At 32.3% G+C, this 26,688-nt stretch overlaps 1 protein-coding gene across 3 annotated transcripts in view; it reads left to right on the top strand.

The window, feature by feature from the left end:
- The window catches only part of 5-HT1 (serotonin receptor), a 127,581-nt gene that overhangs the window by 77,762 nt on the left and 23,131 nt on the right, over nucleotides 1-26,688 (top strand). For all 3 annotated transcript variants that reach the window (XM_029316638.2, XM_085486960.1, XM_085486961.1), the window contains exon 3: nucleotides 24,281-24,685. In XM_029316638.2, coding sequence (XP_029172471.2) covers nucleotides 24,568-24,685 — 118 coding nt within the window. In that variant the 5' untranslated portion in view covers nucleotides 24,281-24,567. The remainder of the gene's footprint in view (nucleotides 1-24,280; nucleotides 24,686-26,688) is intronic.

Genomic DNA, 26,688 nt, shown 5'->3' with positions numbered 1-26,688 from the left:
CGCAGACTGATGCATTCCATTATCTTAGAATGACGCGCAATCTTGGATTATTATGCACTATATCATTGCAATGATTGAGAATTTTTTTCAGGTTTTGATTAATAGTTATATACTTAAAATTATAATAAAACAATTATACTTGAACCTATTCAGAAGTCGATTTTGTAAAATCGTTGGGAAAACTTGTTATCCACTTCGACGACAAATCGAGGACTAGTGAAGAGTAATATCGTATTACATTGGAATACCTGTTGCATTGCTCTCATTGGCCGCATTCGTTCGCAATTCACTGACAAAAACTAGTGAATTGCAGTCACAAGACTTTTATACTATAAAAGAATACATATATTGAGTTAACGATTAACGTTTCTTTTTTACTTCACTTAAAAAACTCACTGCTGCTAAGTTTCGGAAACATCGAATTTAACAATTGATGCCCTTTTTCACATTGAAAAAAATCTTTCATTTTTTTTTATTAACTATAACTACACACAAATTGTTAATTATAATATAATGTATAATAAATCTATAATATAATTACGCGTATCTATAAAATATTGCAGTATAAATAATGCACACATTCCAACATTTCCAGTCAAAGTTTATTTGTGACACTAAAAGTTTTATTCTGCTTTCCTATTTTTATATTTTAATGCTAATTATAGCTATTTTACTTTTATTTAAAAACTGATTAAAGTATAATAACATAAAAAAAATAATGTTAAATGTTAAACGGAAGAAACTATCTGAATAAAATATTTTTTATATTATTATAATTTTTATGTTATTAATTATTTTTATATTATTAAAACTATAATAATATTAATGTGCTTTGATATAATATTAATGTAGAGAAATAAAATCCAACATTTTTTTTCTAAACGCTCACCGAAATGCTGCACTATGCTGGCTGATATGATTGCATTACAAAACTTTTCAATTTTCGTATGCAAACATTCTGATATAGTTGACCATTTTTATACGACCCATATTTTACCGAAAAGGAAAAAGTAAATACTGGCGAATAAAGCGCGTCCGCGTTTTTCAACGATTGCTACTTTATTCAAAATATCGTCGTGAAGCGTTGATATATGCCAATGATCAATTTTCTAAATTTCCATTTTATGAAAAACTTGGAACTTTCGCGAGTTTAGCAATCGGATATTCTGTATTCCGTATTACTGCATATGCTTGAACTACAAATCCGCAATTCTGTGTATTGCATTTTAATAGAAACGTTCAGAATAGAATGTTCGGTCTTCTACAAATGCTACTTTACATACAGAATTTATGTTTAATAAATAGATGTTTTGCTCTTTTCATTGTTATTAAGCTATTACGATTAAATTGTATTTAGTTTCCCCTTTTTTTATTAAAGCAAACTCGCTGGGGAGATTATATGTACACATATATAGGTACTGCAACTTTTCAAATTGATTCCATTAAACTTTGTGAAACATTGAATATTCCATGAAATCTGGAATAAAAATTGCCTAATCTGACAAAGCCGTACGTTGAACGAATATAAAGCGACGTTACGGAGTGAAGCATCAAGATTTTTTGGCTTCCGATTTCATAGAGCAACAGGTAAAAAGAAACGTAGAATGAAGCCGATAGGTGCTCTATCTTGTGTGCCACATATACGAAGTGAGTGCTTAGAAATTGATTTTTCCGGAGTGTTAGAAGCCTCGGCGCGGTTCATCTCCAAATCTTTAAATCTCTCAATATATCACGGAAATTTGAATGCCAATATTTAAAATGTGCGCGACATGTGATGCAATTTTGATGCAAATTTGAAATCTATAAATAATAACGTAAAGATTAATTGAATTTTTATGATGGGCATTAATTCTCGTCAGAGTAATAAAGATTTCAGATAAATCATATTTAATTACAAATTTAGATATTTATGTATGGTATTTATTTATTTTTTGAAAAGAGAGAAAGAGAGAGAGAAGCGAACTAAATTATTAGCGTTATTGTAATATTAACTTTCAATAATAAATTTTAAATATATTATATGTTTCCTAAATATTTTTTCTTAATAATCGTTTAATTCCGAATTTTATTTTGATTTTGAGTGTCGTAGTAAATAACACATTTCACGGAAATTACACCGTACACTGCAATTTCCAGTTGGATAATTTGAACAAATGCAACCAACATGTTAAATTTCAACGAAGTATATACATGCACACACGCACGCGCGCGCGCACACACACACACACACACACAAATATGCATATAATCAAAAAGCGATTTCACAGAAGTTTCCTTGTAAGCTTTTATAAATGTAATCGTGGTAATAGTTATCGTAGTTAGCATCATTTAAAGTTTTAAGCTTTCACCTTGTAGAAAAGATCGTATTACATAAAGAAAGAAGAGACATAAGTACTTTAAAGTACTTTAACCTTTAAGTGTATCAGTTTAATCTTAGGCAAGCTCGAATTAAACGCAGACACTGACGATTTAAAAACGCATACTTGTCGAGTTGTGCATTATATTATATTATACTGCATCATTGGATGCTCTCTCTTGAAAGTGTCTACGATCGTCGGTGTCTGCGTAATTCGATCGAACGCCCTAATCCATTAGAGTCATTAGACATTCAAGTACATAAATTGCTGAAACTCTTCCTAACTACAAGAAAATTGTTTCCCCCGCGTACGGCAAAGTTTTAAGCACCGATTAATGCCGGCGAATCTGTGCCATGAATATCAATCAAAAGATATTATCGCATCATCTAATTTTATCATTTTTAACACGTATCATAGAATACAAACTGCGCGAACAAACATAGCCTTTCCTTGATATTTCCTACAAAATAGAAATATCTTCTATTACATCCTCTTTACTTCAAAAATGTTTATATACATTAATATAAACACATTTCTCTTTATCGTGAGAAAACTTAATTGCCTGGAAATTGTAACTCGATAGGTACTGATGTGCACATTATACAAGATGTTTCAGAACTAGCGGGAAAGTTTTAAATGTCAGATTCCTGGTATCATTTGGAGACAATTTTTTCTTAGTGAAAATGTTGAGAGAGAGACCATAATTTTTAGCACGTTCCCAATTTTTGCTATTATGTATCTTTATAACTAAGCCTTATATTAAAATCCTATTAAAGCAAACTCTCCCTCAAATTAACTAAAGAATATAGTTTTGTTAATATTTTATTTCCACAAGGCTTAGCTTTCAAACCAAATTTTATTTTCAACTGCTATAATTCGAAAATTATTGGTGTCTCGACATTTTCGCTGAGAAAAAATCGTCTCCGAATAATACCAGGAATCTTAAAAACTTTTTCGCCAGTTCTAAAACACCATGTATATATATATATATATATATACAAAATGGATCCATCATATCCCATTAATTATAGTCACTTAATACGCTAATTACGCGATATTATCACATGCATCGGACGTGTCATGTATATATATATATATATATATATATATATATATATATATATATATATATATATATACACTTGTATAGATTTTTACACAAAAATTTGTATATAAGATCTCAACTTATATGTCACACGCGTTTAAGGAAATGTCAAAGTCGCCTGGATTACATCAATTTTATGACACGTCCGATGCATGTGATAATATCGCGTAATTATCGTATTAAGTGACTATGATTAATGGGATATGATGGATCCATTTCCGGACTACTGCTTGACATACTGTCGGTAGGATTTCGGATCAATTACACGCGCGGATAACCTCCGGATATGTCAAAGCATTGAGAACGTGTATTACATGATCGCCTGAAGATACTGAATTTCGGAGTAAACGCCTCCGCGTATGTGGCTATAGGTTACCTTTAAGATTGCCGCCCTGTAACACATGTTTTAGGATTAGCATATAACGCATGTGTGTTCTAGATTCGTGATAGTGAACCGTCACATTGATCGAGGCGAATTAAATGCGCTTGTATGCAAGAAATTCATTTCCGAAATTTTGATCACCTCGAGAAAAATTAATTACAACTATTACATTGTTTACAAAAAATAAAAATAACTAAAAGTTGCAAGTATATATATATATAATGATCACCTAAAAGTATATTTAAAAAGTTTTAACATTACTATTTTTGAAATATGTGGGGTTAAAGAGATTCCTCTCTCGTCAAAGTAACATCAATTACAGAAGGAATTAGACAAAACGAGAATGTGGCGTAACGCGTGGAAAGTAAAATTGGAAAACTTATTCCAAGTACTTTACCAGCCACACAAAAATTGCCGCGTTTTATTTCCCGGGACCAACTTATTAAACTTTTGTGATTAAAAAGTTCCAGCAAACAATCTTATTACATTCTAGACTGAATAAAAAAGACATTGACGTGGAGCCGCGAATCGTTTTACGATCGCGAATCTCGTCGGTGGAGATTTTCCGCGGGAGCGCCGTAAACAATTTCGTTGACGTTACGAGAAACCAAGGGGGTTTTTCACTAACAGCAAGATACGATATATACGATCTTGGTTTCATATTACGCCATAACGAAAACCCCTTTATCGCATTACGTTGTCTCCGCAAACGCATAATGTAATGTGGTTATGATGCCGGGAAGTGCATAAGTGCAGTCAGGTGCAACAAAGAGTATGCATACGATATGTATACTTTATGTTGTGTACGCTGTATGTACACCCTTTGTCGTACACATTTGCCACTATATCGGTATATGCTTCAAGGTATAGTCGACGGCAATGTTTTCTCTCAATTTTCGTGACTCGCATAACTGGAAGGACTACATATATAAGCCGGAGTTCAAAACGAGCTTCAAATAATCATGTTGCTCCACGTTATAGCATGCACTTTAACAACGAAAAAGAAAAAATTATCTGCAAAAGAGAAACACAAATATCGAAGAAAAATTGAATTGTGGTACAATTTGGGTAAGAAAATCAAAACAATTTATAAATATTCAAAATTCTCGTGATTAAAACGACTTTATAATCATATTAACTTTCTTTAAACGTCAAAGACAAACAATCCACAGAAATGGGATATTCGAGAGAGAATTTACGAGTAGAATTAAAAGTACCTTCGGAAAACTAATGCAACGTAAAGAAGGTAAGATGTAGAATTATCTAAGCAAGCTGAGCACTTTCAAGGTTTATATGCACGAGCAATTGCGCGGCAAGTGGTGCAACGATGCGCGAAATAATGTCGCTTATCTATTTCTCAGACTACATACCGATCCCCCGGGCCTTTAATCCTATAAACAACGTATTACAGATATAGTTGCTGTTCCATAGAAAGGAGATGCGACACAGGACAGTGTAAGCGAGTTTTGGCCAGTTTGAAATTTTGACAATGCATGCATGCTGCTACTTTCCCTGGAGAATTGCATCGCTGCAATGATATGCACCTTGCAGGGAGACGTTCGGTTATTTTTATCTCTTGACTTCCTTGACAACAGGCAATTTATCTTCGCCGCATTCGCATTTGTCTCGATCACAATTCCGCGACTCTAGCTGAGTCGCACCGGTGCTGAGTTTGTACTGTCGAATGCCATCCTTTCTATGTAACGTTCAAGCTCCGAGACATTATTAATCGCAGTATCGTTTTAACCACGTCCAAGTAGAAAATTGGATTTCGTCGGCAGACGCGCGATACATGTCGCACGTCTTGATAAATCGTTATGAACTTCGTCACCGTTGTTGTATGTCACCCGGCCTGTCATCGCCATATATGTGTACATTTATAATATTTTCAATCATATTTACCGTTGATATTACTATGAAACAAAAGTGTCATCAGATATCAGCCTCCTTTATTAAAACGATATATACACAAGAATATGCATTTATTGCAAGCTGATATACATACATCAGCAAGCAATAAATGACAAATTCTATTTGTGTATAAAATATTGTTGTAAAATATTACTGTCGCGTTAATAGAATTATTTAAGTAAACTTCATCGAAAAAATTTTAATTATTTATGGTATGTGTATATCTATACATAATATGTGTGTGTGCGCACTTTCGCGCTTTTTATTAAAATATAATCAACAATATGTAAAAATATTAAAATTTATACACGAGTAATACTGTGCCGAAAAATATTAAAATTTTTAATTTATTCTATATACTATATAAATACGAAATATTTAGACAGACTATATTAATAGTCTTAATTATTAATAAGTAATTAAGAAAAATCTTGTAATATTTTATGTGAAATTTTTTTAGTGCTCTTTTGAGCATACTTTACGAACACCGTGTAGGACGTTGCGGTATAGCTCAGGACTTTGCCACTTGCTTTTTATTACAGTAAAAGGGAATGTTCGGTCGTAAGATGCAAAAAGAAAGAGATAGAATAAAGGAAAAACGGTTAATGTGATGTACAGTCCATGAAAAAGCGGGCGAAAGCTGAGAGAATTCTCGCACAAATGACGACGGCGCGTTTCGCTTGCGACAAAACAATGGTGGTAATATCTCGTATAATGATGGAAATTGTTTAAGAAAATTACACTGGGCCAGGAGCTTTGAATTATAATTAATATTAAATAATAATGATAATAATTTATACTAACGCGTAATTAAAATTATTTATTAATAAATTATTTAAATTAATTAAAATATAATTTATTAATAAACTACGTGTAATAATAATTAATGAGCAATTGTAATAATAAACTTTAATAAACTACATATATATAAAAATATAAATTATTTGTCATCTTTTATTACTTAAATATTTGTAATATAAAATTAAGTATTAAATTACTAAATATAAATATGTAAGAAAAAAATGTATATATATTCTAAAAATGTATAATTATATTTTAATATACATACATAGAGAACAAATTGTTTGGACTGTTAGAAACATTATAGTTTTCAGTTGGCGAGAACAAAAGTTTCAGTATTAATATGCGAATATATAATTCAAATTCCTTGCAATTGTATGTAGCACACATCATGCAATAAACTATATTATCCTAAACTAAACAATATTATCTTTAATTTCAAATATCCCAAAGAGTCCGTCAGCAAGAATATTCAGCAATTTTAAAAATATCGCGTATGATAAAACGAAAGTGCATCGAGCAAGAAAGTGCATTTACAATATCTTGTTTCACATACACTTGTGTATGTTGATTCAACAATGACAGGCTTTCTTGCGCGAAAGAGACCTCAGTTTTTATTGCATCTCTTCACCATGTGTCTTGAAGGAAAATTGCGTCCTAGTGGATATAGTCTATCTGCGTCAGCCGCAGCAGCCAGCGTCTCAAAGTGAGATCCAAACTCCTGCCGAGCTTCTTAGTATGTATTCCTGCACGAACTCATCATCCAATACCGGTATACCTGTATATCCGACCTTCCTTTACATCGCGGTAGTAATTTCCTCGCGTATCCTATATCAGCATCTCGTGCACGATTTCGAACCCGATTTTCTATTTCTTTTTATTTTTAAATGGTTAATAATTGATTTGCAATCGACAAGCCATTCATAAGATACAAGCTGTGCTTACTAACAAGTAAAATACCTCCCAAGAAGAGGTGTCGAATATCGCAAGAATTTAATATCACAAGATCTTATTTTAAATCACTAATTTATTTGAGATAACGAAATTACGGAGGATTTAATTTTTCTCGTCAAATTTCCTTTTGTTTTTTGAAAATATTTTAAGTATGTGTAAACAAGTAATCGCGCACACAGTTTTGTTAGGTAAAGAAATACTCTGCATTTTGAAATATATTCTGCACATTCCCTCAGGACCATGAAGATAATAACTGATGAAGGGCAAACTCGACTGCGTGCAATGCAAAATGATATGTAAACGGTTCGTTACATATAAACATTGTTGATCCAGATCTGACCAAGTCGTGTTGAACACGAGCAACACCGACCGTTATATGCGCGCACGTATTTGCCGAGAGTAACCCGCACAATAGGAGGACCCTAATTAAGATCAGACGGCCGATATGCTAAAATAAATCGAAACCGTGTATATATCTCGTTAAATGTTTGCAAGACTTCATTAAATTTTAGTTGAAAGGCGAGATATGGCGCAAGAAAAGCAATTATACGCGTATCTTCAAATTATAATCGTTATATATATATCTATATCAACAAAAGAAAAACATTTAGATTATCACCCAATTTATGAAATATTATCTAATATTATAATCTCCCTTTCACGCGCTATCTAAATAATTAATGCTTTGATAAATTGATGATTATTAAAATTTTGATACATTTTTTATTTTTATATTTTATAAGAGATATTAAATGTAAAAATTATTTTATTATATATTTATTTTAAGAGATCGAGATTCAATTTAGTTGTTACTTTTTAATATGTGGTGAATAAAACTACTGAGAGAACCGCAAACGGATGAAATTATTTATCGAAAGTGAATTCAACTCTTGATTCAATGGTTCGCATTAAATGGACAGCGCTAGATATGACAGGTGAGCTGCAATTGCGTCTGATAGGAATACATAATAACCATCTGCACAGCGTTTAACTCTCATTTCGAAACACCGCATATCATCTTGGCATACTACGTACACGCAATTCCGTTGTACTAACATCGAAATAGCATCGCATTTAGGTCTGTATATCATTACACTAAATATGTGCCTGCGGCATATATCTCAATCTAATGCAATGGTTTTCATTATTTAATGGATGTGAAATTGTGTATGTAAATATACGTAAAATTGATTAAATTTTTTTAAATATTATCCCACTGTTCCACAAACAATAGAAAAACGTTAATAAAATTTTCAAATATGTACCTACATTTTTACTACAATGTGCTATTATTGTATAATCTGGACATTTAACAAGAACTTTTTATTACCTGCGTTAAGTAAATAAAATTTTTAACTTTATTGCCAAAATAAATTTCAGCATAGTGTAGAATTTTAATATTTTATAATAATTTTTTATTATATAAGAAAAATAAAATAAAACAGAATTCTTCGAAAAATATGAGTTAAAATTGTCACACGACAAATAATACGTCACGCGAGTAAACAAGAAAGACTCGAATACAAAACGAAGCATAAAAATCGGTTATATGATATGTCATATATGTAACTCGAGTAGCAGATAGCTGTCTGAAAATCACAATCATGCTCATATGATGACGAATGTGCAGAATTTTAATCCGCCGCCGATATAGCGCGTCGTGTTGACGTAAAAAATATTCGTGATTGACTGGTCATACGGGGCCGCAACAATAAAGCTTGATGTTACGTCGATAACAATCTAGGTCACGCTGGAAGATTCGTAAAAAGTAGATTGAAGTTTTACAATTTCGCGTACAAGTTGTAGCACAAATCTATGGCAATTTTCAGCTAATATCTCCAAATATTCAATCTTAAAATCACTTTTTTTTTACATATGTGTATGTATCAGAGAACACTATTCATTTTATAATATAGTATTATAATTTCTTCTATGTATAAAATAAGAGAGAGAGTACACACATATAATATGCATATTCGTTATATACATATATAAATTCGACATAAAAAAAGAAATAATTTTTATCTTGCATATTTGATATATAATTCCTTTTTTAATTACCTTGGATATAAAAAATTTTAAATTCATGTTTAATATTTATCTTCCTACGCTGTATTTTTACGAATGATATTTTTGTTGTTCCGCATTCATATCCAAGTATATAAGCTTTTTAATCAACACACGTGAAGAACAAATATATAGCTTTTAAAGGTCAGCCAAGCGCAACCTGAGCAACGTCAATTTTCGCTAATAAATATAGACCTCTGGCAGTGTGCGTGTAATTAATATTGATGCGAATTTGGTTACTCCGGCTTCAATAGTCCCGGCTTCAATTTCAACGTTCGATCCATTTCATGCCTTATATTGTGCCGGTTGATGAGAAAAGAGACGAGATACGAGTGCCGCGGACGGATAAAACGGATGGACGCTGTCTCTCTGTCTGACGCGCGACGCCTTTTACTACTTGAACTGCGTCGAATGGCTGGCTGAAGAATCAGGGAATAAACGTAGACTCGAATCGACGCCGTACCGGGTGTCTCTGAAATTCGTGCGCAGTTAACGAGAAGATTTCCTCGGTGCATTATTAGTCCGTTATGTGCAACCCCGTCTTATATGCGCGTTAGGGAACTGCATAAAAGACACATCAGGATTAATTCGGCGAGGAATCGCGAGGATTGCGCTGCACCCATCGCATCGCAACCCGAGTTCGCCATCCAATTTCAGTTCTATGTCGTACGCCGAGGCAAGGCAAATCTACATGTCCCGTCGGATTTAATTTAAAGTTTGTACGTTTCATTTCACCGTTCGCGATGGGTTTCTTTACGCACGAATGAAACTTTTAACATTTACCATCGACAAACGACGCGCGCCGGAAGTTTCGCGGGCAAACAAAGAACCCCTGGGCGTCGAGCCTAGGAGAGGTTTGGCCGACCAAGTTTTTCCTCGTGGGTGTCGCTTGTTCACATTACGATTCGCGAGCGGGTTGCAATTTCCCTTTTTAATTCGGGTTGCGACGATACGCGACACACGATACACGAACGAACGCTATATACCCTTCGCTTTCCTTATATTACGCAAAAGCGTACAAAATACAGGCAATGTCGGTGCATTTCCATATAGTGCTTTTTTTATATCTCTGTTATCTCACTCAAAACTTTTTCATTTCCATCGGAAAAAAAAGCGAATATATAAGTATTCAATTATTTAGCGAATTATTAATTATTTTTTATTGACTTATTTCACGAATTGCGATATTAAAAGTTTAAAACATTTTTGAGCTAAAAACAATCTTGTTATAGGCACAATCATTCTTTTTCAATTTTAATTTTCTTATTAATATGTTAATTCTATAAAACTTTAATTTTTGCCATTACAAAGTTAAAATGGACAATGTCATATTTTTTTAAAGAGAAATGCAATTGAATTAAAACCAATTACAAAAAAATATAAAATTCTCTATTATCATGACGCTTCATAATTGATACAGAATTTTTTGTAATTTCATCATCATTCCTGATAAACTTCAAACATAATCATCGCGGAATCCCATTTCTCGATATTTCGTGCATTGTCAATAAAATTATGATATTAAGCTTGTTTATGAAGTGATAAAAATAAAAAAAAATAACGGCAACACGTGCAATTTCCGATGTCTAAAATCCGAGTTACATTGAATATATATCACTGAGTGTATTCATAGAATCGGATGCAGGAATATACATAAGTCTTCTGCTCGCTGCAGGGAGAATATATATGCCGTCATATTGTGCTAAGCCTTCGTGAATATCTCTCGCACAATAAATAATGTTTATTTCGTTCCATTATATCGATCTCATAAGATTTGGCCGAATAATACCGGGTTCCGCAGTTGAGAGAGTTCGAGCTTAGTGTACGCGATGCTTCCCAAAATAAATTGCGTTAATTACTTCTGCACGCTACATGTCGATTCTACTTTTCCGAAGATAATTGTACGAGCGACGATGTACAGCAGAATAACACGGAATCAACTGTACTTTTAAGTGCACCGTGTTCTTAAATAAAATATTTTCTCTTTCAGAATTAAAAGAAATATCTCTCGCGCAGTGATATCAAAAATTATAACCAGCGAGATAAAGAACTTTGTTTTAAGTAAACAGAAAAGATGACAAAGAATAATATAGTATAATATTATTAAGCATGTTAAAGTACAATATAAAACATTTTCGTGCTATTATATTAGGCACACTGCCTTTTAAATTTTTAAGAAAGAGAATTCTTTGTGGAATAAGTTTTATGTCTCTTTTTTGAAATTCAAACAAATTTTCAGATAAAAAGTAGATGACACAGTTTTCGTTGTGCAATTATTTGTTTTGAAGAAAGTGATTTTATCAATTTCTCTCTCTCTCTCTCTCTATCTCTATTTCAAAATGGGATTCAGCACCCATCGCGCTAAATCACTTGACGCTCGTAATTATTCGCGGTTGTCCCAAATTGATCTGGTACCTGTTGACCTTCAAAGATGATTTGCATCAACTCCATGCATACCTATCTATCTTGAAACCGAGTCCACGACAGAATTCAGACAGGTATTTAGGTCACGATGAAGTAAATGGGCAAATATTAGAAAAAACGTTGAAACCAATAGCATTTGTGGAATTATTCAAGGGAACCCTTCGATCTCCATGTAAATATCCTACGTTTGATTTAAAAGCGAAGGATTCGCTCGCTCATATAAAAAACCGCAAATCCCTCCTTTCTTCTTCCAAGGACAAATTTAAGATTCAAATTATTTCTATATGTCTCGTATATTTCAATGCATTATATATGTACATGTCTTTCTCTCTACATTTTTACAAAGAATGCAAAATAATCTTGTAATTAATAAGTAATAAATAATACGTAAAATTTTATTATAATAAATATAATAATAGGAATGTATGATTATTTTACATTTAAAGTTATTCGTTTAATCAAATGATTTTGATAAAAATGTATCTCTTTTAACTTGGCTCGAGGGCGTTTTCGATAAATATCTAGTTACGTGATTTAAGAGTAAAGTTTTACTTAAGCCTTACGAAAACTTCTAAATTAGCAGCATGTACATATATCAAATCGCATAGACATACGAGATTAATTTTAACCTACTCGGTTAAGCCAAGGATTTAAGCGCGGGGTTTAAACTCAATCCCTGCTAAACGTATACCGCAAAATCAAGGAGATGAGGCGAGAGAGTGAAATTGGCATCATTCGAAGTAAATTAATTGCGATCTAAAGTGTAATGATATTATTTCACAGAGACTTCCCTCGGTAATCTCCTGATAATGCTCCGAGACATCTAAAATATCCAATTAACTCTTGCAAACAAGGACATAATTCTTCGGCACGCTCTCGTAATTAATTAATGTACACGCTTAATTGCGAGATTACATTTTCCTGTATCGTATTACATAATGCAATACATTGCAACAACTTCATGCAGACATGTGTCGGAGAAAGAGAGAGAGAGAGAGAGATATTGATATAAAATATATCATCCAATAAATGAACTTCCGATAATTTCTCAAAACGCGTGCAATGTATGATCGCACGAAAAAGGCTGTTTATTTCTATCGAAGAAGAGAGAAGGAGAAAGAGACGCGCGAAAGCGTTTATTACTACGGAAAATGTAAAATATCGCGCGCCGATAAAATATCCGTATGTGAAAGGTACCTTCAGGAGGACACGATTCTATGCGACTGCTCCGATCCATCTGCCACTTTTTCGGGGAAAACTCGCTGAGCGCTGTATTTGACGCAAATGATTTAAACGCAAAGTTAACAGAGCAGAATTTACGATCGCGCAACATCCTATCCATATGGCCGATCAATCTTTAACCGTGTTCATCTCTCCTTCCAAAAATTTATAATGGACACTGGAAGAAGAGGCATCGTCGGAGCGATACTTCTCGATCGATCCAGTTGTTGTGCTTGCGTATGCAAGGCGCAGCGGGAAATTTTGCATTTTTACATTTAAAAATTTTACACTTCGAAAGTAGTGATAGCCCCCTGTGGTCGTAAATTTTACGACCGTGTTTTTCACAAATATTGCATGTAGCGCGGTATCAATTTATTGAAATATTAATGCGTTGTGTAACGTGCATTGAATATAGCGCAGCTGAACGCGAGAAAGAGAGAGAAAGAGACCTAAATCTTAAACTTGACAACGAAACATCCATCCCTTTCCTTGTTTCCGTACGCCATGAGAGATATCGGTAAATTCCCGATCGTACATAACGGTTTCACATTATGAAGAAAGTCCGCGTATCCGCACAATGGCCGACTGGGGAATCTCCGCAGACAGCTTGACTCATTGAAAAGTATATAGAATACTCTCCAGATAGCACACAGGATCGATGAGAAAAAGAGAGAGAGAGAGAGAACGCGATCGCGTGATGGAAATGCTAAGGCACATTCGAGCACATGCAATTTGACGGCGAGGGAGTTAATGCATATCCCATGAATAAGATATGACAAATTCATTTGCCTGAAATAAGCCGAAACGCGTGACGGCGCATACGACCCGTTCTCCTTTGCTCGTTATTTTCTTCGCTAACTCGCCCGCACGTTTCGCCATTTCCTCGCAGTTGCAACATTTAATATTCTATATGAACACCGCGCATATATTTATATATATATCCATACAAGGTGTCCGAAAATTAATATCAAACCTTTGGACACAGAGTGTCCAGCAGACTCAATGAAAAAAATTCCCTGACTTTTTCAGATTTTCCAAGACCAGAAATTCATTTTTTCCCTGACTTTTTAGTATTATTTTTTAAAAATATATAATTTGTATTTATCTATATGATAAATCAATTAAATGTTTTAGCTGGAAATCAAGGAAAAGTTTATATTTATTTAATAAAAAATTTCAAATTATTGAGACAAATGTAGAATAATGTGAAAAAATCCAGATAAATAATAAAATTTCCTGACTTTTTCCTGACAATTCCAGATTTATAAAATTCCCTGACAATGCCCGATTTTCCAGATTATATAACTCTGACCGCTAGACATCCTGCTTTTAATGGCAGAACGAAAATGTCGAGACATCAATAATTTTATAAATTGAAAATAGTGTTTTTCGCAAACTAAGCCTTGTAGAAATAAAATATTAACAAAATCACATTCTTTTATTAATTTCATGTAGAGTTTACTTTAATAGACTTTTAATTTAAAGCTTAATTACGAGGGCAAAAATTGGGAACATGCAAAAAATGATGGCCTCTTTCGACTGACTTTCGCTGAGGAAAAATTGTCTCCAAATGATCTGCCATTAAAAGATTTGCTATTAATTCTCGGACATCCTGTACACACGCATAGACGTACATATAAAGGAGGGAGAGAATGCAGCCGCCAGCGCGGACATTTTAATGCATAACGTTAATTATCACGTCAAAGGGAAGAAGGCGCGCGCGTTTAATTACGATGGAACATTTTGTTTCGGCGAATGTGCGTTATTCGCCCGCAATTCTAATTGTGCGCGCCCGCTCTAAACGTAAACGGACCGGTAAATCAGGTATCATAAAAAAGATACGCCCTCGCGCATTCGCATTCACGATCGCATGCATCCACGAGTGCATCCACTTGCGAAACCGTTCGCGTGTAACGATCGCGAGCATTCTCACCGCTTTCGCGAATGAATGGGGTACGCGAAACGTGAGCTTCTATGTATGTGGAATGCGCGGACGGTTTAATTCTTTTGCGAGCAAACACACTTGCTCCGCACGCGCGCGGTTATTTAATTCCTTTATATCCTCCGTTCTCCGATCAAGTTCTCTTTTGCCGACCAGAAGCAAAAACGAGATAATATTGAAATGCCGTCTATTCTTATCCGACCGATAATGAACTTGTGAGATAATGAAAAGTACCCTTTCGCGTTAATAGCTCTGCTCTTTAAAACGTGTCCACTTCAAAGTGTCTACTTAAAAGGGAACATTTCATGAATAAATTGTATTGTATAAATATTTATTGCAATGTTATGCCTACACATAATTTATCAATGCACAATGTGCATCATTCTCGTCCATGTGAATGAAAAAGCAAACGGAAAGCGTAAAACTATTGTCCCATACCGCAGATGTATAAATAATAATGCACGTGTGATTGCTCGTAATTCTTTTCGCCACATTTTTTTCCTTGCATATTAATATGAACTCTAATAAAAATTTCCATGTCTAAACGGAACGCTTGGCCGATACCGACCAATTTCTTTCATGATATTTGCCGTCTGGAATTTCACCCAAGTTATGCGATGCCGTATTTCACCAGATATGTGCTACGAAAATATCCTTGAAAATGCGCAGACCTTGAAAGTACGCATAGTTTAGAAAACTTGGGCAAATGCTAACGAAACACGTGTGTGTTTCTATTGATTTTACGATTTTCTTACTCACACCCTCATTATTCTTCTTTGATTGATTGAATCGTGTTGTCATAGTAAAAAAATCAGATGGTTACTCTTAATAAAAATATAATATTATTTTGTACCCGAATTTTTTTATTTTATACGAATGAATGTCTAAAAAAATAATTGAATTAATATTAATATTAATATTAATTAATAGTTGGTTAAAAAACCAATATATTATCAAAATGTTGATATAATAGTTTCTATTCTTAATCACAAGATTTTTAGACATATTGACTGAATTTAGATAAATTTTTATTCTATTGTAATTGTGATAAAACCACATTCTGTAAGATTCAAAATATATATATGACATGCGCGATACATGAAACCAAATGTTTAATAGAAAATTAAACTTACTTATATCTCTTGCCTGTATGCTGTTTTTATAATTCTCAAAGTACTCATAGAAACCTGTTTTATACAAAATACAAAATAGATAGATCACTTGAGGGTCATATATGTATACACGAGCAAAAGAAAACGTGCTGAACCATTACATAAATGTCCGTAATAAAAATTAATATTTTAAACCAATGGTTTGTACTCTTATGCATATGAATGAAGAAAGTAGAGGCGAGTCAAGTAGACGAGGCTGGAGGAACATTACAATAATGCCGAAAGTTGTAGCGACGTGCATTATTGCGATACCGGTGCAGAAGCACTCCCTTGGGCGGCATATTCGCCGTTGCAATAATGTATGACGACACGCCTTTGAACATCGAAACGAGCCTTTGAAATTTACCGTGCAAATTCCTACATTTCGCGCCGCATTATTGCAAATGTCGAATATCGTTCCCGACGGAGCGTCGCGCATCGTACAGAAATGTAATAACACATCGCAACAATCCAAGAACAGATCAATTCACGCACATGATTTATGTGTACGATTATCATTACTCAATACCTCAAATTCAAAACGATATACAAAAGTTTGTTGAATTAACAAATATTTGCTTCAATACGTTCAAATAAATCATTTATTTGAAACAAATAAATATTTATTTGTTTTAAAAAGGATTTTCTTATATCAAATAAGTATTTTTATATCAAATAAATATTTATTTGTTTCAAATAAATGATTTATTTGACCGTATTGAAGTAAATATTTCCTAATTTAACAAACTTTTTTTTCAGTGTATTTTTGTATTTCCTAATGCAAATAAAATATATTTCATAAATTCGAAAAAAAATTTTTGAACTTTAACAAAATTTTTTTTAATGCATGCATTTCACCATAAACCTTGTCTAGAAAACGATATATAAAGAAAATAATTTGCGTTTGATCCAAAAGCTGGAAATATTTTAGCTCGCTTTTATATTGTAAAAATTTTTGTCCTTTATTTATTTTAATATAACTAATAATTTTTGTTTGTGTTATCACGCTTCAGAAATTACGTGATGTAAACTTGTATAAAAAATATAAGTTTGCGTTTAAATATATTTCTTTCAGCCATGTATATGGCTGCAATAAACAAGGGGTTCCTTTGAAAGAGATCGTTCTACAATTCATGATTGTTCATCTTTTGCTCAAAGAGCACTTTCTGCAGAATGCTTAAAGTGTTTTAAATATTCACGCTTTGAAGTGCAATGCAACTCATAACGATAAACCGCGCAAATATATTTTCCACTTAAGCTTAATCCCGCTGTCTATTAACATCTATACATATATCAATATTTTTGTTCAAAGTATAAAAAAATATTTTATATTTACCTATATATTTTTATCTTTAATCTGTATTAATTTTGATGAACCATGAGAGAGAAAGAGGAAAAGATTTTTTCAGCATTATATTTTGTTTTACTATTATTAATTACAAATTTGTCATTTATCTTTATCTTTATAATGCTTAAGCGTTTTAAGAAAATCGATATAATCCCCACTAAAACTGTCATAAAAACGAAGAACATCAATGTAAATTTATATGAGCTATAAAAATCCGTTGGAATACAATAAAATTCAAATTATCAAGTTAACTAAAATTGTACCAATTAGTTATTAATTAATTTACGAAAGTGTTTCTTTTTAAATATAACAAAATTGAATTTTACGTTATCATTTTGTGAAAATTCTACTGTTTTGTGACTTTCCTAATTAATTCGAAATGTACACTGAACACGGCTATAATTAATTTTCTAAATTAAAAACAATTATCTCACGCGAATAAGCAAAACAATAGCTAGTTTTTAAGAAGATGATGAAATAATCTTTAACAGAGGTATTTTATACATTCAACAAGATATTTTCGTACAATTCATAATGCGATATTTCTAGAGAAACTATAATGTATTGGTTTACTCAACTTAAAGTCATTTATGTAGAACGTAAATCGCAAGAATCGTTCACGTATATTTCCCCGCTTCTGACGTCATAATCCAAGATGGCTGGCTTAGGTATTGCCGACCCTTAATCTCATAACTCGAACAACAACGAGATCGAAGGATTCAAAGTTATAGTGGCGGTGAAGCTAAATGGAAGTAAATGACTATTCAACTAATATAAAATGATAATAGTCCAGCTAACAGTTAATCTTAATAATAAAATGACCCGACAAGATTACGATTCTAACATAATTTTAAAAGAATAAAGAATAAAGTTTCTCTTGCTTTACATATTATTCATCCTTCCACAAATATAATTCAACTCAATCTTTTTCGATTTTTTTAGATAAATTTCTTGTTTTTCAAATAAAAATTAATATTTTCAGTAAAAATATGAAAACTGACGTTATATGAAAAAATAGTTAACAAACTGTGATATAAGCTTCAAAAATTGTTATTTGAACACAAAATATTTGATTTATAACGAGAAGCGAGAAATATGCATCCCTTTCATCGTTTGTCACAATAGGCTTGTTTACTCAATGTCGCAAATGAGTGGACAAATATTACGATCCATTCACAAATAGTAGTTTGCGAGTTACGTACATATTTACAAGTTTGGTTGTAAATGCAAGCAGGAGAACATATTAGCATATTATCGGTTGCTCGCAAATTACTACGACTAAAATTTTTCAAGCGATAGTAAGTGAGATTGATGGAAGGTTAATAACGCATCAGAGTGACGTTAATCGAAAATGCAATAAAAAATAACGACAAATAAGAAATTTAATTATCGTGTAATATCAATTACTCTATCAAATTCTACGCTCGTTTTATCAATTTTATAATTTATTATTATAATTTAATTAATTTTTAAATTAATAATAAATAATTCAAAATAAATAAATAATAAATAATTTCAATCTCAATACTTAAAAATATTTGTATAATTTAATATTTATTTCGTGTATATGCAGGGTGTCTGATAGTAATCGCCTCTCGTGTACAGATAGAACGAATTAAATTAAGAAAGTCCGTTTTACGATCTTCGCAAAAATTAATTATTAATTATTTGTTTAAATTAATTTTTCATTAATTATTACAAAGATCGCAAAACAGTAGAGAATATTGCTACTTGGTTTAACTCTACCTGCACACGATAAGTGGGACAATTATTACCGGACACCCTGTATACACATACATAATCATCTCGCAAAGAAATTAATATAAATAAAGAATTGATTGGGGTTTGTCTCGAATGAATATCGATCGACAATAACAAGATTAACGCTTATGCTGGTATAGGCTATCAAATATAAACGATCGTTTCAATGAGCGGAAATTTAACAATATTGGGAAACGTTGTATGCATATGAGTGTCAGTCGCATCGGCGATGCATCTACCCTTGTCTGTCGATTCTGATTGAAACGACATCTCCCTTTTTAGATCGTTCTCCCATTTGCGTATATATTTATAATCGAGCGCGTCCAAATATTGAAACTGTATCAAATTACGGCTGCAAATTGCTATTGCAAATTGTCACTCATTATCGAATTGCGTTTTCATTATCATTCCACCTAAGGGCATGCATCTCCTTAAAATTTTTTACAAAATCTCAATCTCTTCACATTTTATGCAGTCGCATACCTTTCGCATATTTTACATCAGGATAGATAAATTTTTTAAATTATGGAAAAAATAGAATGCGTACTATGTACCACCGGCTGCCTAATAAAAATTCAACTCTCTTTTGCTCTCATTGGTTCATTCTTCAATTTTTTCATTGTTTCATCTTTCTTTATCGTTTTAAACGAGGATATCTTTTAGTACCCGAAGATTGGCGATGTTACAACAAAATTTCGTTACTTTCTCAGGATTTGCAAATAAGTTTAAAGTTTCCCCCGACGTGCGCATTATATATATATATATATATATATATATATATATATATATATATTGAGCGTAACGCGTGGATCTAATCTTTTGATCCTATAAGCACGGTTCAGCGTGAAATCCTTGGAAGCTGAAGAAGTTAGTTACACGGGACTAATGGAACGCAGTAGGAGCTCCAGATAATGGACGACGCTATGACGTCGTAAATACGAGGTGCACTCCACTTACAAGGGCGCCTAGTTTTATTTCTGAATTTCGCGGTAGACTTACAGATCTCCTAATGTGGAAAAAAGTAAAAAATAATATGAAGAAAGTACCGAGCAGAGAAAATGTGTAATGTAACACACACATATATACGGATATATTTACGATATACTCAAAATGCAATCATCAATATATATCATACAAGTATTACATTTTCCTTAATTATGATACATTTAACCGATTTTAAGTGATATTTCTAAATATATTTTATCCCAAGATTTCTGTTTTATTTTGTTAAAAAATGTTTGTTTTATTAAAATAAATTTACGTTTAAAAGTGACATGTAGATTATCAATATTAAGACCTTTCAAATTGAACTGTCACAAGCACTCTCGGAAAAAGATTACTACTCGCTTTTTGCCTGCGGCTATGGTTATAAATTTTAAAGCAAAACGTAAACCATTTTACTTTTCTGACGAGAGATCAATCTATCGTTAACGCGTCTTTTTGCGAATAACCAATAGAAGATCAGGCGGAGAAGAAGAAGAAGAAGAAGAACCATGACGAAGACGTCTTCATCGGTAAAATTCAGTCGTCTTAAATCGAAGGCAAACGATCGTGAATTTCGAGAGTCCCGACTAGCAGCTCGCGATTTAATCGCGTAACAGTTTGCCCGACTTTTCTTTCCCTAAAATAGATTTCCGACGTGTCGATTCCCTCGCGTTCCATCCCACTTTAGCCGGGGATGCTCCACCACGATTTTCCACTAACGGCGAGGAATTTATAGAGTTTCGAGCGACGACCGAGAGTCCGAGAGCCGCAGTTTTCTGCTCGTGATAAATGCATCTGCTATTGTGAAATGTATATACACCCGCCGCTTGCACGAGTATGTGCGCGCCTGCACTTTCAATTTTGAATTGCCGAAATACGGCGAGATTTGGCGGCCCGACGGTATCCCTGCATGTAAACGACTGCCGCGAGTATTCGCGCAATTCCGATCTATTGCGCGAACAATGTCCATCGTAACGCGCGACTAAACGTAATTCATCGTTTGCAGATTTTCCTCATACCATTTGCAGTTTTCGGTAAAATCACTCGTGACCAATTAATGAATCAATTTGAGAAACGACCAATGTTTCTCACAATCTAATTGAGAAAAACATTATTTCAAGCGCTGTTATTATTTAAATATATATTAATATTTTATATATATATAATATATATATAATATAAAATTAATAGAAATTAATATAAAATTAATAGAATATTTATTATACTTTCTCTCGAATCTTAATAAATTGATAAAATAAATTAATTAAATAAATTTAATACAACAAATATTTCCAAAATTATATATAAACAACTTTCTGTTAAAATTGAATTTCTTAAATATTGACTCTCTCTTATCAAGTTTTAAGCAAATTAAATAATTATTTTTGAGTTAATAAAGCTTAGAAACAATTTTGCACGCGTTTGCATTTTATGAAAGAAAAGGTTTCTTGTTTTTACTCCACTTCTCGTATTTTCCTTTTTGCGTTTTAAAGGTTTTTTTATCAGGATATAAAAAATGCATTATACAATGAGACAAAAGCCTGTTTTCCATTATTGAAATTCGAATTAACTCTCGCGTCTCTGAATGAATAAAATATTTCATCATGAGACAGGATGATGTACCTATGAGACACGCAAATTTCCTGTAATATTCACGATTATTATTTTTCCGGTCGGCTATTTCAGTAGCATTTTAGCAGTATTGTGATTGCATCATTGCAGGAAAGGAAGATTTTATAGGAGCTATAAGAGACAATTTTTGTATCCCGCTGAAAAGTGAATTGTCAAGAAAACAAAATTTCGAGAATTACTTTGCTGACGTGCCTATGGAGTCCCAATAAACTTCCTGTCTCTATTATTATATTCTCAGCAATAACAAAATCAAATATGTGTTTCTTCATTGTATCAAATATTCTACTTTTGCTAAAAAAATTTTTTATCTTTTTTTTTCATCAATTCAAGTTCTCTAATTTGCAATAAATTATGTATCTTAATTAGAAACAAAATTAGAAACTCATTGTGACGTCAAATGGGCATGTTACAAAAAGTGAATGTCTTTTTTGATATTGGAAGAGTATAGCAGATATACTCTTAGATATTTATGGATATTTATGAAGCTTATTACGTGCCGATGGATCGATACTCGGCCAGAGTTCCGTCAGTTAAAATATTAAAAACGTAGCCCCACATATATATTTGCGAGAATTCGCTTGATTGACTTTTATCCTCTTCGTTCGTAACCGCTCCCTGTCTTCCTTTAAAGTTTTCGCAGAACAAACGCTACTCTTTTGCACGCTTCCCGAGTTTTTTCGCAGGCGACACTGACGGTTAGAAAGTTGGTTCTTCTTCGAGAGATACTTCTTCGTCGTGGGAGAACGGTTGTTTTTCGGTCTCCCGTCGGAAAATCGAGCACCGAAAAATGGTGATGAGAAAGAGAGCCGTAGGGCGGGACACTTTTTGGTTGCTGACAGAGAATACGTGGGATTTACGTCATGCGGTGGGAATAAAACTTCGATCTTGACGATTGCGCGGTCGCGCGCGCAAAAAAACTACCATTGCGGCAACAATCACAACGGGACAAATTTTTTGTACTGTCGCGTGAAAAATATCTATTCTCATGAGCATGTATGTATATTTAATTTTTTTCAGATCTGCGCTAAAATCTCTCTCTCTCTCTCTATCAAATATCATTTTAAAATTTGTATTCTCTCAAAGAATTTTCAAGAAGAAAAATTAAAATATCTTCTTTGTATTTTAATTATTTGTTTGCATATTTTATACCTATTAGTTTATCATCTTATTTTATTATTACTTTACGTTGTCGCATATACAAAATTATAATTAACATAATTCATATAGTGAGAAATATAATATAACATATATGAAAAAAATTAATCTTGAAAAGAAAGCTACAATATAATATAAAAATAGCAATAACAGCAGTATATTAAATATTTTAATTTTTTTATGTACAATATGGATATATAAATAATCTAATAATTATCATGATTTTAAATTCAAGTATTTCATATATATCACATTAAAAAATGATAAAACGTCGTAAGCAGGTCAGAATAAGCTGTAATACCTGTCTAATTTTTCTGAAAATTTATATTTCAATAAAATTATTTTTCGAAATAATAAAATTTTGCAAACGAACCGTAGAGAAGACCGTGGACTCGTTACAGTGTATCGACACTGCTATCAAACGTAAATGCTATTCCTCTGAAAATTCAATCAGTTTAAACCAAATAGCAGGTAGGTTCCGATGAATTTAAGTTAATGAAACGTTCCGACACTATCGGAAAATTTAATAGAGTGCATGTGACCTCCTAAGGCTATTTCACAACTGGCATTTGCTGTAAACGCATTTATTTTTCGCGCAACGTTGCGGATTTATTATTAAAGTCGATTGCGGTAGTTGGCCGTTACAATCCCGATAATTGCTGATCGATTGTTCCAATTTTACTGGTTTCACGGACTACCATATACGTGACACTCCGCATATTCGCTCGATCGTGTACCATAGTTTTTTCAAAACTTACGTTTAATAACGAAACTCATAGTTACAATAACACTACGGGTGATGTACTATATATATATATATATATATTTGTAGAATTATATATGTAAATATATATATATGTGTGTGTGTGTGTGTGTGTGTATGTATGCAAATAATCTAAAGAATTATATTTAGAAAATATATCTATAATTTAAGAAAAGTATATATTCGTATTTTTAAACGTATAATAAATTTTACCATCACATTTGGTTGCCATGAGAAATATGCTAGTAAAAAACTAAGCATATATTTTTCTTCGATATAAAACGGCCTATAAAAATGATCTTTTTCCGCTTTCTTATTCCAGAATATACGAAAGGATTAAAATTTCACGAAAAACTTACACCTCAAAGTTCATGGAATCACGGAACAGAAAATTATGGAAAACGGGGACTGCGAAAAATTCTGAGATAGAGATGAAAGTGTACGAGAGGGATAACCGACGTTTATCGTCCAGGTGTTGACTTCGCGTTTGTCGAAAGCGAAGCACAAAAGCTTCGGGTTCGCTCTAACGAGAGCGGACCATGATATATTATTTAATCAGATGATGAATAGCGAACACTGAAGAGAAACGAGAAATATACTTTAGTCACGATGGAGGATCACGTCGATCAAGCCGCGAACGCAACCGTAGAAAATCCAATCTTCATCGATGCACCAATCATTTTAACAGCAATCGTGCTCTGTCTCCTGATTCTCATCACTATCATAGGTAAGTCTACTATTCTTCCTTCTGTTCATACATTTATCGTAAAAAAAGGATATTGCTTATAATTTTCAACAATAGATATCTTCACAATTATGTCTCGCGAATTAATATCAGCAAAAAAATTATCTATTTATACCATCGATCCATTTTGATTAAATTTGTTTTAATTTCCCTAATTAAACTCGTAATTAAATGTTACATTATTCTTATTAAAAAGAAAATATAATATTTTTTAAGTTATAAACAAATCAAAATATATCATTTAAAATTGCTTAATATTTGTTACAAGAATTGAGAATAAGAAATTTCTTGACGCATATATAAATATTTAAAAGTGGTATACATAAAATATCCGTATTGCATATATACAAATGTATTCATATCTACATTCAGTTGTTTGCGTTTGCTATTGAATATTGATACGCGAATCGATACGTTAAAATTGAGAAGCATAGCTCGTATTTCAAAAGTAATATATAGTCCCGCCTTACTGGCATTTTTAGAAGCAAGTTCGTAAAAAGTTTACGGCACACGTCATTTTAAGGCGAGAGAACCTTCAAGGCCCTTTTTATATCCCAAAATCGAGCATCTTAAAGATTTTTATAAGCGCGATTTTTTACACGTGCAATATTCATTGATTATCACCGTTCAATAAATGTAAGAAATAAAAATAAAAACCGTAATTGAATATATAATATATCTTCAGTGGTTTTCTCGTACCGCGTGAATATATATTACGCGTTACGCGATATTTTAACTTTATTTTTTTAATTCAATGAATGTCGGAGTCACTCTTCCGATTAAAACACTCGCGTAACGTGAGACAATATTTTCCGCTGAATACCGGCACGGATCATACTATAAAATCACGCGACTTTTAACACGCGTTATTTATTTTCAAATTACGCGAAAGGTCAGCGGAATGCGACATATTTTGCTAAAATTATGTAACAAGAAAATGTAAGAGAGAATATACATATATAATACATATATAAAATTAACTGTATCATGCCTTTTAATGTACAATAAACACATCTCATAAATCTACTAAATATAGACTCTTTCATTTCATTCTTTCAATATATTATTTAACATTTGAGAAAGTAAATTATACAATAGATGGAAATATAATTTTTCATTTTAGAAAAATATATGTATATATTTTATTTTTAGTTTTCAGTTGTCATCTAAAAAAAATTATATATATACGTAGAATGAGATGTGTTTTGAAAATTAAGCAATTTCTTTTAATACATAGATCAACATGGATAAATAAGCTATGTGAACCTGGCACCTGACTTTTAAAAAAATTAATTTTTTAATACAGAAAATAATAGCATTTCGTTTGTAGTTATTTGTAGCAATAATTTTGTTTGTAGTTTTAGCAATTAAAAAATAAAGAAAAAAAAATGACTTGCACCCGGCATTAAGATATATCTCAAATCCGTTTGCGCAATCTTTTTTAGAATCGTTTGTAGTTGTTTGTAGTAATTTTCTTTCGTTTTTAAGTACACGGTTTAAAAATTGCAACTATTTGAAGTTTTAAAGAAATAGTGAAGAGTGAATTTGATCAATTTTAAAGATTTTTTAATTCTATTTTTTTCAGGTGATTCAAATTCGTTTGTAGTTGTCTGTATCAATATAAATTTTGATTGCAATTGTTGCAAACAACTACAAATGATACTAAAAAACTGCGTAAATGGATTTGAGATATCTCAATGTCGTGAGTTATTTTTTTATTTTTTAATTTATAAACCTGCAAACGAAATTATTGTTACTATTGTACAAACAACTTCAAACGAAATACTATTATTTTTCGAATTAAAAAATAAATGTAAAAATCAGGATGCCAGGTTCATATATATCTAGATGAATATATTTGCCAAAGATTTCTGGATGAATAGATAATTTTGTCTTTACTGCTAAATTGATAATGATTCGGCTCAATTGAGCAGAAATTGAAAAAAGGGAGAGAGTAAAATCGCGACGCGCCTTGATTCAAAAGA

The sequence above is a fragment of the Nylanderia fulva genome, unplaced genomic scaffold, assembly GCF_048542155.1.
Source record: "Nylanderia fulva isolate GAGA-0341 unplaced genomic scaffold, ASM4854215v1 Scaffold5, whole genome shotgun sequence".
NCBI lineage: Eukaryota > Metazoa > Arthropoda > Insecta > Hymenoptera > Formicidae > Nylanderia > Nylanderia fulva.
This window is presented reverse-complemented; position numbering and strand designations above follow the sequence as displayed.